The sequence below is a fragment of the Plasmodium knowlesi genome (genome assembly GCF_000006355.2).
Source record: "Plasmodium knowlesi strain H genome assembly, chromosome: 10".
Taxonomy (NCBI): domain Eukaryota; phylum Apicomplexa; class Aconoidasida; order Haemosporida; family Plasmodiidae; genus Plasmodium; species Plasmodium knowlesi.
Window position 1 is genome coordinate 1,192,952 of NC_011911.2, and position 12,453 is coordinate 1,205,404.

General features: G+C 41.9%; 4 protein-coding genes across 4 annotated transcripts; 3 read left to right on the top strand and 1 right to left on the bottom strand.

The window, feature by feature from the left end:
* Window positions 1-984: 984 nt before the first annotated feature.
* Window positions 985-2,220, top strand: PKNH_1026500 (60S ribosomal protein L4, putative; the record flags this gene model as incomplete). Its single annotated transcript, XM_002259709.1, has 1 exon — window positions 985-2,220. The coding sequence occupies one exon, from the start codon at window positions 985-987 to the stop codon at window positions 2,218-2,220; it is 1,236 nt and encodes a 411-aa protein (XP_002259745.1).
* Window positions 2,221-3,217: 997 nt separating this feature from the next.
* Window positions 3,218-3,819, top strand: PKNH_1026600 (conserved protein, unknown function; the record flags this gene model as incomplete). Its single annotated transcript, XM_002259710.1, has 3 exons — window positions 3,218-3,321; window positions 3,468-3,574; window positions 3,722-3,819. The coding sequence occupies 3 exons, from the start codon at window positions 3,218-3,220 to the stop codon at window positions 3,817-3,819; spliced, it is 309 nt and encodes a 102-aa protein (XP_002259746.1).
* Window positions 3,820-5,366: 1,547 nt separating this feature from the next.
* PKNH_1026700 (rhomboid protease ROM4, putative) lies at window positions 5,367-7,361 on the top strand (the record flags this gene model as incomplete). Its single annotated transcript, XM_002259711.1, has 1 exon — window positions 5,367-7,361. One exon carries the CDS (start codon window positions 5,367-5,369, stop codon window positions 7,359-7,361), a length of 1,995 nt encoding a protein of 664 aa, XP_002259747.1.
* Window positions 7,362-7,759: 398 nt separating this feature from the next.
* Window positions 7,760-11,366, bottom strand: PKNH_1026800 (transcription factor 25, putative; the record flags this gene model as incomplete). The annotated part of the gene is made up of 3 exons (XM_002259712.2): window positions 7,760-7,842; window positions 8,401-8,658; window positions 8,843-11,366. 3 exons carry the CDS (start codon window positions 11,364-11,366, stop codon window positions 7,760-7,762), a joined length of 2,865 nt encoding a protein of 954 aa, XP_002259748.2.
* Window positions 11,367-12,453: the final 1,087 nt, after the last annotated feature.

The following is a 12,453-nucleotide window of genomic DNA, read 5'->3' on the forward strand; positions in this document are numbered from 1 at the left end:
ATGCATAAACGGAATGGCTGATTTTAGTGAATGCTCTTCCCCGCATACCACCGTAGAGGCCAATCACAAAAGTTGCTCGAACGTATTTTAAACTGAATGCACGCGCAGCACAAGAAATATAAGTAGTAAAAAAACACCTGCTCTTTTTTAAGCGTACCTTTTTTTTTGTATTCCCTATGATATATGCCCCTTAATGAAGGCATAAAAAAACTGCATACACAAGGAAAAAAAAAAAAAAAAAAAAAAAAAAAAGGAAAAAAACAAGAGGAAAAGAAGCGCTTCTTTTTGTAAACCCTGCAGAACAGCTAAATTATTTTATATATAAAATATATATATAATATATATATATATATTTTTTTTTTTTTCTTCCCTTGACAACACTGAAAACAAGAAAAAAAATCTTTTTCCCGCGTTACTCCCTTGGGTAGTGAACGACTGATATACATTTTCGCGAAAACTGAATTTTGCTTCCAACGCAAATATAAAAATATTCACAGAAGCGCGCATCGCTTTACTCCCTCCTCCTCTCTCTTTTTCTGTTCCAAAGGGAAGTCCCTTCGAAGTTTGCAAGGTAAGATGAGCGACATGTGACAATGAGGAGTTAATGATATGATTTGCTATGGTCGCGGCGATCCTTGTCGTGCGCGCCGAGGATGTATAAAATACACTGTGGCTTGGGAAAGAATGCTTGACAAAATTTCTTTTCGCAATTATGCATGGTTGTGTACCTACATGGTTGAGGCCCTGTCAAGATATGCATTTTTAATTTGGCCCGCTTGTTGTAGCAAACCTTTCGTGTTGCTCTAAGCGGGTACTTCACCTGTGCGTTGCATCCTTACCGCTTCGCCGCTTCATCGCTTCGCTGCTTCATCGTTTCGTAGCTTCGTCGCTTCATCGCTTCATCACTTCATCGCTTCGTCGCTTCATCGTATCTTCACTGCAACAACCGTTTGATCGCTTTGCCTATTAACCACGCAGGACCCAATGGCGACAGTGAGGCCTGTAGCAAACGTGTACAGCACGAAGAACAAGCAGGTGGTTGGAGAAGTGGAAATCCCGGTGGTCTTCCAAACTCCCATAAGGAATGATCTTATACAAGAGGTTTTTAAAAATGTATCGAAGAACAGAAGACACCCATACGCAGTGAAGTATGAGGCCGGGTATGAAACATCAGCTGAATCATGGGGAACAGGAAGAGCAGTGGCAAGAATCCCAAGGGTACCAGGAGGAGGAACCCATAGAGCAGGACAAGGAGCCTTTGGAAATATGTGTAGAGGTGGAGGAATGTTTAACCCAACAAAGATATGGAGAAGATGGGGGAGGAAAGTAAACCTCAAGGAAAAGCGTTATGCAGTTTGTTCATCCATTGCAGCTAGTGGTGTGACATCATTAGTACTAGCTAGAGGACACCGAATTTCTAACATAAAGGAAGTGCCACTGGTAGTTAGCAATGACATGGAATCAATTAGCAAAACGAAAGATGCCTTAAAATTCTTAATAACTTTAGGATTGAAAGATGAGGTAAACAGATTAATTAAATCCAAGAAAGTTAGAGCTGGAAAAGGAAAAATGAGAAACAGGAAATATCGAATGAGGAACGGTCCTCTCATAATATACAACAAAGATTCAGGTGTGAAAAAAGCATTTAGGAATATCCCTGGAGTTGATTTATGTAAGGTTACGAAACTGAACCTACTTAAGTTAGCACCAGGTGGGTCCATTGGAAGACTGTGCATTTGGAGTGAGAGTGCATTCAAAAAATTGGACATTATGTATGGAAAGATTTACAAGAAAGAAGTTACGAAAAAAAATTATATCCTACCAAAGTCCATTATGGGAAATTCTGATATCTACAGAATCATTAACAGCGAACAGGTTCAGGCAACTCTGCTAGCTAGAAAGAGACCCTGCAAGAAGAGAGTACAGAACAAAAACGCTCTCACGAACTTTGCTGTGAGATGTAGACTGAACCCAGCGTACAAACTACTTAGATCCCTTGCCATCAGGAAAATGAAGAAGAGCCTTGAGGCGAAGAAGAACAAGAAAAAGGAACTCAGGGTTAACAAGAAAATCCAGAAGAAGGACCTACAGAAAGTTAACCACGCCTACTACACGAGCATTGCCAATTCGTTGAAACGCAAGAAGAAGAAGGAGGAGAAGAAGGCTAAGTCGAAGAAAGACGCCGACAAAGCTCTCCTCCCCACCGCAGGGGATGAGTAAGAGTTTCTTACCGGTTTATGCACTGCTCCGGGAGGGAAATAAGATTGAAAAGAGAAGATGAAGCGGAAAATAAATGAAACAGAAAATATAAAGCAGGAAAAATGAAGGAGAAAAAAATTTTTCCCATTGGAGGGACGCCTCCCTGACCACAGGGTTGCCAATCTCTCTCCCTCCCCCCGTGCGCAATGCGACCATCTTGATGCATATTTCTTTTTTTTTCTTTTTTACTAGTTGGTAAATAAAAAATATATATATGTATATGCTGTATATATGTGTGGATGCATGCGCGCCCTATTTTATTTTCAGCGCCGAGTTATTTTTTCACCCCTTTTCCTCTTACATGGCACGTACAACGTGCAATTTTAAAAACATTAATAACTAGAATGCCTGAATTTTTATTGCTTATAATACCAATAGCGTTGTAATACGAGGTGTACCTTTTCGACGTGTCAGTTCTTGTTTTCCCACACCGTGAGGGAAGAAAGCAAAAGGGGGGATAACACAATATTCTGTGTGTGCGTCACGGGCAACCACTGATGTAGTAACGAATATGCACCGTTGTTACTAATATTAAATGGATTCTGTCAACCTTCACTGGTACAGCCGTGTCGACACGTAGGCACGCAGGGGAAAAAATTGCACATGAGATAAGAGGAAAAATCGACCTCCATTTTTAGCGGAGTTTACGTTGGGCTGAATCGTATGAAGAATTTTTTTTTTTTTTCTTTTTCTCTTCTGTTTGTTTGCCCCTTTTTTGCAAGCAAATTGACAGGAACCTACATGACTAGATCCGCCCACGTATGAATTTCAGTTTTGAGTTTTCTCTTTTTTTTTTTTTTTTTTTTTTTTTTTTTTTTGCAAGTTGTTTCGGTAGTAGTACTCCCACTCCTTGACACCCCTCTCCACGTGTACCAGCCGAAGCGTACAGGTTCACATGGATTCAGGTGTGCATGGCCACGCCCTACCTTCCCTCGTGCCGCATACACCACTTCAACAAATGAGTGTCAACCGCATTAACAAAATCCTGCTCTGTTCCAAAGTTGAGTTCAAGTCGATTGGGAAAGTGGAATTCTATGCGAGCGCGTCCAACCGGGTCGTGAGGTAAGTCGGTTCCTTTGCGTATTGGAGGGGCCCCACGGAAGGTCTAGCCATTCAGCGATACTTTTGTCACGTTAATAAAATGGCCAAGCAACTTCCTGCACCTCTTAAGTACATACCCCCCCCTCTATATTCGCACACCCTTGTAGCGACTTTCGAGCCTTCTTTCTGCCAATGCTCAAGTACAGCAATTTCAGCGTGGACTTCGCCTTCCACCCCGCGGATGGAAAAGACGAGAAGGTGGTCCTATGGCCAAGTAAAGCACCTTCATGTTGACACTATGTTTACGTGCATATGACATATGTGTATGATTTTGTCCGTCTGCTTTTTTTTTTTTTCTTTTTTCTTTTTTCCCTTACTGTAGAAAGAAAATGCTTTGTACACTCCCATTCTCCAATTTTAGGAAATAAGGACACGCATACCCTCAACTTGGCACTGTACAGGTACAGCCAAGTACTGTACGACCGAATAGTTTTTCTGGACCGGAAGTTCTCCGAGTAGCCTAGCCCCCTTGAAGGAGGATCATTGTAGTAGCGCGAAGTATGGATAAACGAGTTTGAGTGCTGTGCATGTTAAAAATGGAAAACGAGGGGGGGGGGGAAGTGCCCATCACAGGGGGTTCTAAAAGTTGATTTTCCTTCGCATGCACCATAACGTATAATCACCTGCAGGGGTACATATAAGGTATATTTACCTACCAACCCGCTCTATTTGCATGTAAATGAACACTGGCAACAGTCTTTTCCTCGAAAAAGAATGAACAAAAAAAAAAAAGGGGGAGAGGATAGTTGCTCATTAATTTTATCGTTATACGATTAGACTCTCAATTTCTTCCTCTTCTTTCTTTTTCTTTTCTTTTCTTTTTTTTTTGTTTTCTTTTTTTTTCTTTTTTTTTTTTTTTATGTTCTTGTGCTGAACAATAGTGCCATGCTTTTCGTCTTGTCTACTCCACGCCTGGAGTGCACAATTGACTGAGTGGAAAATATCTTCGCCCTCCACCCCAGGAATTGTGCACTTTTCCGTTAGTGTCATTTTAAATTATTCTTTCACTTTGCGACTTAGCATGCATAACTTCATTTTTGTGTGCTTGGTGAAATTTGGAAAAATCACACACCTTTGCTTGAACAGGCGGCCATATGACCCTTCGCCTGTTCCACGCACTCCCCCCCTTCAACTCGACTTCACGTATTTGTATCCTTCGTGGGGTTGGTTGGAATTGGTCCAACGTATTACACTGCACATGTTGCTCCGTTCTTTGCTCTTCCGTTTGATCGTCAAGTCCACTTATACGCACATTTTTTAGGTCGCATTTTACTTTCGCCTTATTCAATCAACGCGTGCCTACGCCTGGCGAAACAAACAAACCACTCCGCGAACGTGCCTACGCGCATACGACGTATTGGTAGTATAATATGTTCTCATGTGTATTTTTGTTTTAAGATATAGTTTTTTTTTTTTTTTTTTTTTTTTTTTTTCCCACTTTATTTTTGTTTTTCCAAATTTTGTCATTCTATTAATCTGTCCACGTTAACTTTTTGCATTTCACGTGCCTTACAAAGCAGACTAATTTTACAGAATAATTTGCGGGGAGTTTTTCGGAGGATACTTCCCACTCCCCCTCGGCATCAGACGGATTGCATGTGCAAGCATCGATCCGCGAATGGCGTGAAGTGGTTGATAATTAAGACTATTTCTTTTCTTTTTTTTTTTTTTTTTTTTTTTTTTTTATTTTCTTCAGTCCACCACCTTACCCCAACTGTTTTTGTGTCCGTTTGTTTGACAAAAATTTTGCCCCTTTGTCCGTTAAAGAATTCTGTCCATGTGTCTGTTAAAGAATTCTGTCCATTTGTCTGTTAAAGAATACTGTCCATTTGTTCGTTAAAAAATTCTGACCGTTTGTCTGCCTAGTTGTTCCTTTTTTTTTTTTTTTTTTTTTTTTTTTTTTTTGTGCGCACCTTTGGCGGCTTTCCATTTGTTGTCGGTCTAGCATCTTTTACATTTTGTGTATCGTCCCCACCCATACACGTCGTTGCCCTCCGTGCGAATCCATGGGGACAGAGAAAGCGAGCAACGGGAATCATGAAGAAAAAAGCAAAAGCAAAAGCAAGAGCAAGAGCAAGGCGGTTCGGCATGTGGCGGAGTCGCCAGGGCGGTTGACCGAAGAATCCCCCAAGAAGGGAGAATTCAAAAAAGCGGTGCCAAAGAAAAATATCCTGGGTAATTACAAAGTGAGCAAAGGGCCTTTCCTGTCGAGCGATAAGTTAGGGAAAAATGTGGACTCGTCTGATAAGGACGATACACCGAGTGGAAACAAGGAAGATAGTGATGAGGAGAGTGACGTTAGCATGGGTGTTGCACGGGGCGGAGGCCCTCGATCGGGAAGAAACACAACGGATGCACTGGGCGCAACCGCGACGAAAAGTGCAACCGCCACGAAAAGTGCAACTGGCACGAAAAACGCAACTGGCACGAAAAGTGGAGCTGGCACGAAAAGCGGAACTGGCACGAAAAACGCAACTGGCACGAATAGAGGAACCACTGCAAAAGGGGGAATGACCGATACGGAAGTAAAAGATGGTCCCAGTGACATAAAAATTTTAGTGACGAGCGAGGAGCCCTTGCACACGCTGCCATCCGGAGCTGTGGAGAGGAGAGCTCCGTTGAACCCCTTTGCATCCCCCATTTTAGGAAAGTACAGGAGAAAAAAAAAAAATGCCAAAATAAAGGTTAAGGACCCAAGGCTTAATAACAACCCACTTGTAGGACGATTAATCGTCTGTATATCGTCAACGGCAATACTCTTTTGGGTCTTCTTCGCAGAGATGATATTTAATTACAATACATTTAATGGAAGATGTATTTCGAAGGTGCTATACCCTATTTACACGGAAAGCGTAATAAAGAAGAGAGAACCGTTTTATGTATTCCTTGGTTATGGAGCATGTGAATACAATTTAGAGGAATCCGCGTCGGATAGACATTTTATTGGAACGAAAGCATCCGACAAAGGTTGGCCCACAAACAAAGTAGAACACAATGCAGATGCAAGAGGAGATTCCAGTTGGGATAGTGTAAATACACGTGTATACAACCAATTAGGAGGACTCAACACAAATTATATAAGAAACTATGGAGAGATTTATCGTCTATTTTGGTCTGTCTATTTGCATGGTGGATTCATGCACATTATTTTTAATGTATTATGTCAGATACAGATTCTTTGGATGATAGAACCCGATTGGGGATTCCTTAGAACCCTTCTTCTTTTTTTTATATCCGGAGTTACTGGAAATTTATTATCTGCAGTGTGCGATCCATGTGGTGTCACCATCGGATCCTCCGGTTCTTTATATGGTTTGATAGGGGCACTTTTCACATACCACATAGAATACTGGAAAACTATTCCTAGACCCTGCTCTGTCTTAATCTTTATGGTTATCGTAATTATTTTCGGTATCTTCATTGGTATGTTTGGATATACGGATAATTACGCTCACATGGGAGGTTGCTTAGGGGGCATACTTTATGGTTTTGCTACCATCACGACTGTTTCTGCAGCAGACAAGTGTACCTTGGGAGAACGCATGTTGACATCTCCACCCTTTTCATGGTTCTTGTCTAATGAGACCAAGGAGTTAATTGAGGCCAAGGCCAGGGAAAAGAAAATACGCGGAGAAAATTATCGAAAGAAGCAGATTGCCAACAAGGTACACAAGGAAGACGCTTTCCATATTATGATATCTCTCATGAAGAAACGAATTAATGATGAAGGAAGACCGCCATGTAGAATGAAAATGCGCGAATGGATTGTCCGGATTACAGCCGCCTCTGCTCTCATAATCATGTGGATCGTGCTCTTCGTCTACCTTCTAAACGAAACTGCCTACAAATCCTACACCCCCATGGGTCAAATTAAATTTACTGGTGTCCACACCTGCTTCTGCTGTGAAATCACCAAGGAGAAATTCCCCTTCATCAGCGTTGGCAACTTCTACTGGTGCTTTACCAACGAGGAGGCAACCAAGTACTACTGCGGGAAGTGACGTGGCCAACCCGGTAGCATGAGAAGATGAGAAGAAGCTATACGCAAAGGGGTTCTCTTCACCATCACCTAAATATTTTTTTCATCCATTGATTGGTATACCCTCGGGGAGGCGCCGCTTCTACACCTGGCGCAAATTATTTTTAAGCCGCGCTTAGGCACACGCGTCCGTGTGCATGCTTGTGTGGTTAATGTTTGAGATGTTATTAGGTTTCATGTGGCATTTTTCATGTGTCATTTTGCATGTGTCATTTTGCATGTGTCATTTTGCATGTGTCATTTTGCATATTTCATGTGTCATTTTTCATGTGTCGTGCTCCATGTGTGCATGTTGGTAGGTTCATCCGCTCGGCCCACCCGTGTACGCGGGGAGAGCCAGACACAGACAATATAAAACACCTACTGGAAATTAAAGAGACGCTTGGTTTCGTTCACAACGTTTTGTATAAGCGTGGAGAAGTAGACAGGCCTTGAATGCGTGCCTGCATTGAGGAGGGAAGTGGGATTAATAAATCAATATGGTGGCGAGCGCAGCTAACTGGGAGGTACAGAGCACGAGCACGAGCACTTGTGGCGTGAAGAGCAGTACCAACATGAGTAGTAGCATCGTTGTATGCATTCGCAACGGTAGCATTAGCGGCTGTGCCAGAGATACCCCTCCCCCCCCCCCCCCGTTACGGAAAAAAGAAGGTTTTCTCCGCTGAGTTGAAATATACAAAAACAGGCCAACCACGAGGTAACACAAAAATTCTCTTCTATTTAAAATTTTTTTTTTTTTTTTTTTTTTTTTTTTTTTTTTTTTTATCACATTTTGGCAAAAAAAGAGGGAAAAAAAAAAAAAAAAAAAAAAAAAAAAAGGCGTAACGGGGGTGCCGCCAGATAGGGGGGCGATGCATAAGAGTTACCCACGAAGGGGTCTCTCCACGATGGGATTTTCAAAAAAGTTTATTACACAAGGACAGTGCAGATAAGATGACACACCAGGTGTGTTGGAACGACGCCTTTCGGCGGTTTCTTAGCATTTCAATCGTTTTGATAACCATAGTAATCCACTTGATACCAGGGGAGTAGACTCTGGAAGAAGGCTATAACTAAATTGCTATTTAGGGACACGTAATAATTAGAGGGTGCTCCGGGTGTGTGAGGAGAGTAGGTTCTATTTTTCTCCATCATAAAATCTGGTAGTAGGTAATTGCTTGACTTGAATTCTCCAACCCGAACATCCTTGTATTTGTTTATGTCGAGGAGGGGAATCTTGCTGTGCCATTGTGCTCGGGCTTTATCCAGGGCTTTGGCCGCTGCAAAGGGGAGTGGTAGAAAAAGTGGTGAAGAAAGTGATGGACAACGTTGTGACCAGCGGGGTGACCAGCGGGGTGACCAGCGGGGTGACGCATAAGGGAAGAAGCATATAATGATGTGATGTAACAGCATGTGCCCATTGCGCACCGACAGAAGGCATTTCCCTTTCACTGATGCACCTACCTGAGGGGTCCATGTACAACTCATGCAGAAACGCACTGCACACGTGGAACCACGTGATGATTTTCTCCGATTTGTAATATATATTGTTCTTTTCTAGGTAACATAAAATTATCTTCTGTACCGTTTCATACTCCTGCAGACCAAATAGACTAGGAGAGGAAAATGGACGACTTGATAGGATATCCTTGAAGGATGTCTCATAAATCGTCTTCTTCACCACCTTGGTTGTTTTAAAATTGTTGTAATTGAGGAAGGTTTGGAGGAAATTGGGAAAGCATAGAAGTGCTCTTAGGAGGGTTACGTGTGCTGAGTAGGACAAGGAGGGTTGTACCTTCTTCTGTTGGTGGGCGCTCTGTTGACGCTCAGCACTACCCAGGTGATCCTCACCATGGGCACTTGGATCAAGTCGGTCGGGTCGGAATTTTTCGCTTCTTCCACCATCCCTGTGACAATCAAAACGTATATCGCAATGGGGACTGAGAAATTCGCATTCTTCATATGTGAAGGATCTCACCAGGTCGTCCACGGTGATCAAGCGAATCTCGTGATAGTCAACAAGGTTGTTGTTCTTTAGGTACATGCTTAAAGGAAGAGAGAAGGCGAAGTTGGGGAGGATGAAGTGCAACCTTATTTCGAAGTTCTCGAAGAGGAGTTTGCTCTGGAGGGTGTTCTTGGCCTGTTCGGCTGGTTTGGCTGGTTCGGCCGTTTGCGCTCCACAATCTTCGAAGCGTTTGCCTCCTTTGCAGACCCCTTCCATGGGGTTATCCTTCTCATCCACAGAGTATTGCTTCGGTCCCATGGACAACTCCGACCCATCTTCATTCTCCATCCGATAAAGTGGTTCATCATTCCAGTCTGCATCATTTGGGGGTTCCCTTTTTTCGTCACTCATTTGATCCAGTTGGTCTGTTCTTGGTTCCGTAGAGGGTGACACACCTTCCTCCGTGTATCCATGGGCTAGTTGATTGGCTTTACTTGATGACTCCCCCTCGTCTCCCGTGTATGCTGGAGGTGCTACTACCACTGTAGGGGGTGTTGCTATAGCTGTGGTTGCGGTTTCGGTTGCTGTTGCCGGTGCCTCCCCCGCGTGTACGTTTCCCTGCTGATCAAAATAATACTGTGCTGGTTGTCCCTTCCAAATATCCTCCTCCCACTTGGGGGGGAGAATTTCTGGAAATTTCATTTGATCGTGAAAGAAGTTTCCCTCGGCAGATGGGAAGGAGGTGGCTATGATCTGACTGAGTCTTGCGGGGGGAACGACGCACTGCACATTTTGTATAACAAAATTGAAAGAAAAATAAATTAGGAATTCAAATAAGTTGCACTTCAAAATTAAACTGTCGATACGGAGGAGGATACTACACAAGTCAAACTGCAGATCGATTTTGCATAGGAGTTTAGCAATTTCAAGGGAAGTAATTGTACAGGCTTCATTTTCTAGAGACAGCATATGCATGTAAAGCGCTTTAAAAAGAGCCTTGTTATCATAGAGGTAAGGGTTTACGTATATGTATCTTTCTTTGTTTAAATTATTCGGATGGAAGTCGATATGAAAGACATGTTGCAAAAGTAGGAGAGACAATTTCGTGAATTTATTCGCAACTTCAAAATTGTTTGATTCGTTATAATATTCTGAAAGAACTAATAATGTGTCCACATGGAAAGGATATTTTTTTAACAAATTATGCATTGCTTCTATGTCATGTGTATCTAACAGAACATAGAACAGGTTTTCTGCCTCTAGGTATAGTTTATACTTTTCCAGTTTAAATTCATTTCCATATTTTTTCATGGAAATTGGTGGATGCACAATTTTCGTAGTATAATCTTGTATCAGCCAATTTTTCATATATTTTATTTTACTTTTTTGGATAAATTTTTTTTCCTTTACGAAATCTTTTCCGAAGATTCTCTTCAATTCTATATTGACATCGAAATTTCCTTTTTCTAATCTCAAGGAATAATCATATTTTTCGTGTGTACATGCTGATAATTCGGGTAGATTAATTTGAGATTGATCATCCTGCCCTTCATGTGGGTCCTCATCCGACTCCTTGCCATTTGAGTGTCCTCCCGTTTTTTGCTTAGACTCGGCGTTCATTGTGTGTAATATGTCATCTATTTCCGCGTCCAGATTTTTCTTTTTTTTTTTCTTCTTCTTCGCGTTGCGCGGAGGGAGGGCTCCCTTGCCACCATTTTGCGACTGCTTTTCTTTTGTGCCGTTTTGGGATTGCTTCTCCTTTACGCCGCTTTGCGACTGCTTCTCCTTTACGCCGTTTTGGGATTTCGTTCCCTTCTCACCGCTGCAAGGCACTTTTCCTTTCCCCTTTTCATCTTCCCCATCAGGCTGACTAGCTCCGCTATCCCCACTTCCGTCACTCCCGTCCGAGTCGTCCAAGTACGCAAAGACGCTCTTCTTCTTTGGCCTAACCGTCACGGCCTCCTCCTCCACCGACTCGCCAAGTGTTTTTATCTCATCGCGGGTCTTCTCCTTTAGAAACTTCTTTAACAGTCGACTAGACATGTTTTTGCTAGCCTGTGCGTTTTCAGTGCTCGAGTGTTATATGCAGGGGTTCTCATTCAGTTTCGTAACAAAAAAATCCCCGTGGTGCATCCCTCGGTGGTGTACAAAACTTGAGAGTATAAACCTACGCCTAGGTGACGTGAAATCCTCGTCGTAGATCATTCGAAAGGTGTTTGCGGAAGTTAGGAGCTTCACTTACTTCCTACTTCTCGCTTTAATTTTTCTTTTCTTTTTTTTTTTTTTTTTTTTTTTTTTCCTTTTGAAGCTTGGAAAAGGTTCCTTTTTTTCCCCTATAGCGGCCTCTTAACAAATAAACTCTCGGAAGAATATATGGATTGCATGCTCCTTCATTAGGAGGTTAAAAAAAAAAAAAAAAAAAAAAAAAAAAATACATGAAGCTGAAACGCACCATAAATAGGATAAAGCAGTGAATCGCCAGGATCCCAAAACCTACGTTGCCGCTATAGCAGTAACCAATTCGGGTACTCAAAAAAAAAAAAAAAAAAAAAATATATCAATTCGGCACAGTATGGAAAAAGTACCCACACCGCCAAAATGACAACTTCGCCTACACGATAACCCTCGATGCGTACACTTAAGTGAAGTATACCAAAATACGTACACTAGTGTTCGAGGAGAAAAAAAGAGAAATTTTATTTTGAAAAGGGAAAAAAAAATGAGGACGTGGGGTCAATTAATCACAAGTTTTTCACACATGGTGGGTTTTAAAAAAAAAAAAAAAAAAAAAAAAACACTGGGCATGTAAGAAGAACGTTGCGTGAAGAGGGGCATAGATGGTCTTGTACGTAAAACAAAGTCGTCATGTAGGAAGAAGCATCTTCTTGGTGAAGGAAAAACAACAAAAAAAAAAAAAAAAAAAAAAAAAAAATAAAATAATAAAATACGCACGATGAAGCGGTGCGTGTACATATTCGTTACAGAAAACAACACAGCCAATGTGTCGTCAATCGCCTCATCCGATGATATGTGGCTGTGGAATAGTGAACTTCCTGTGGAAATTTTTCCAATGAGTGAAGAGATTTCCTCCAGGGGGGGATACATGAAGATGTCATGTTTGAAGCGCTCC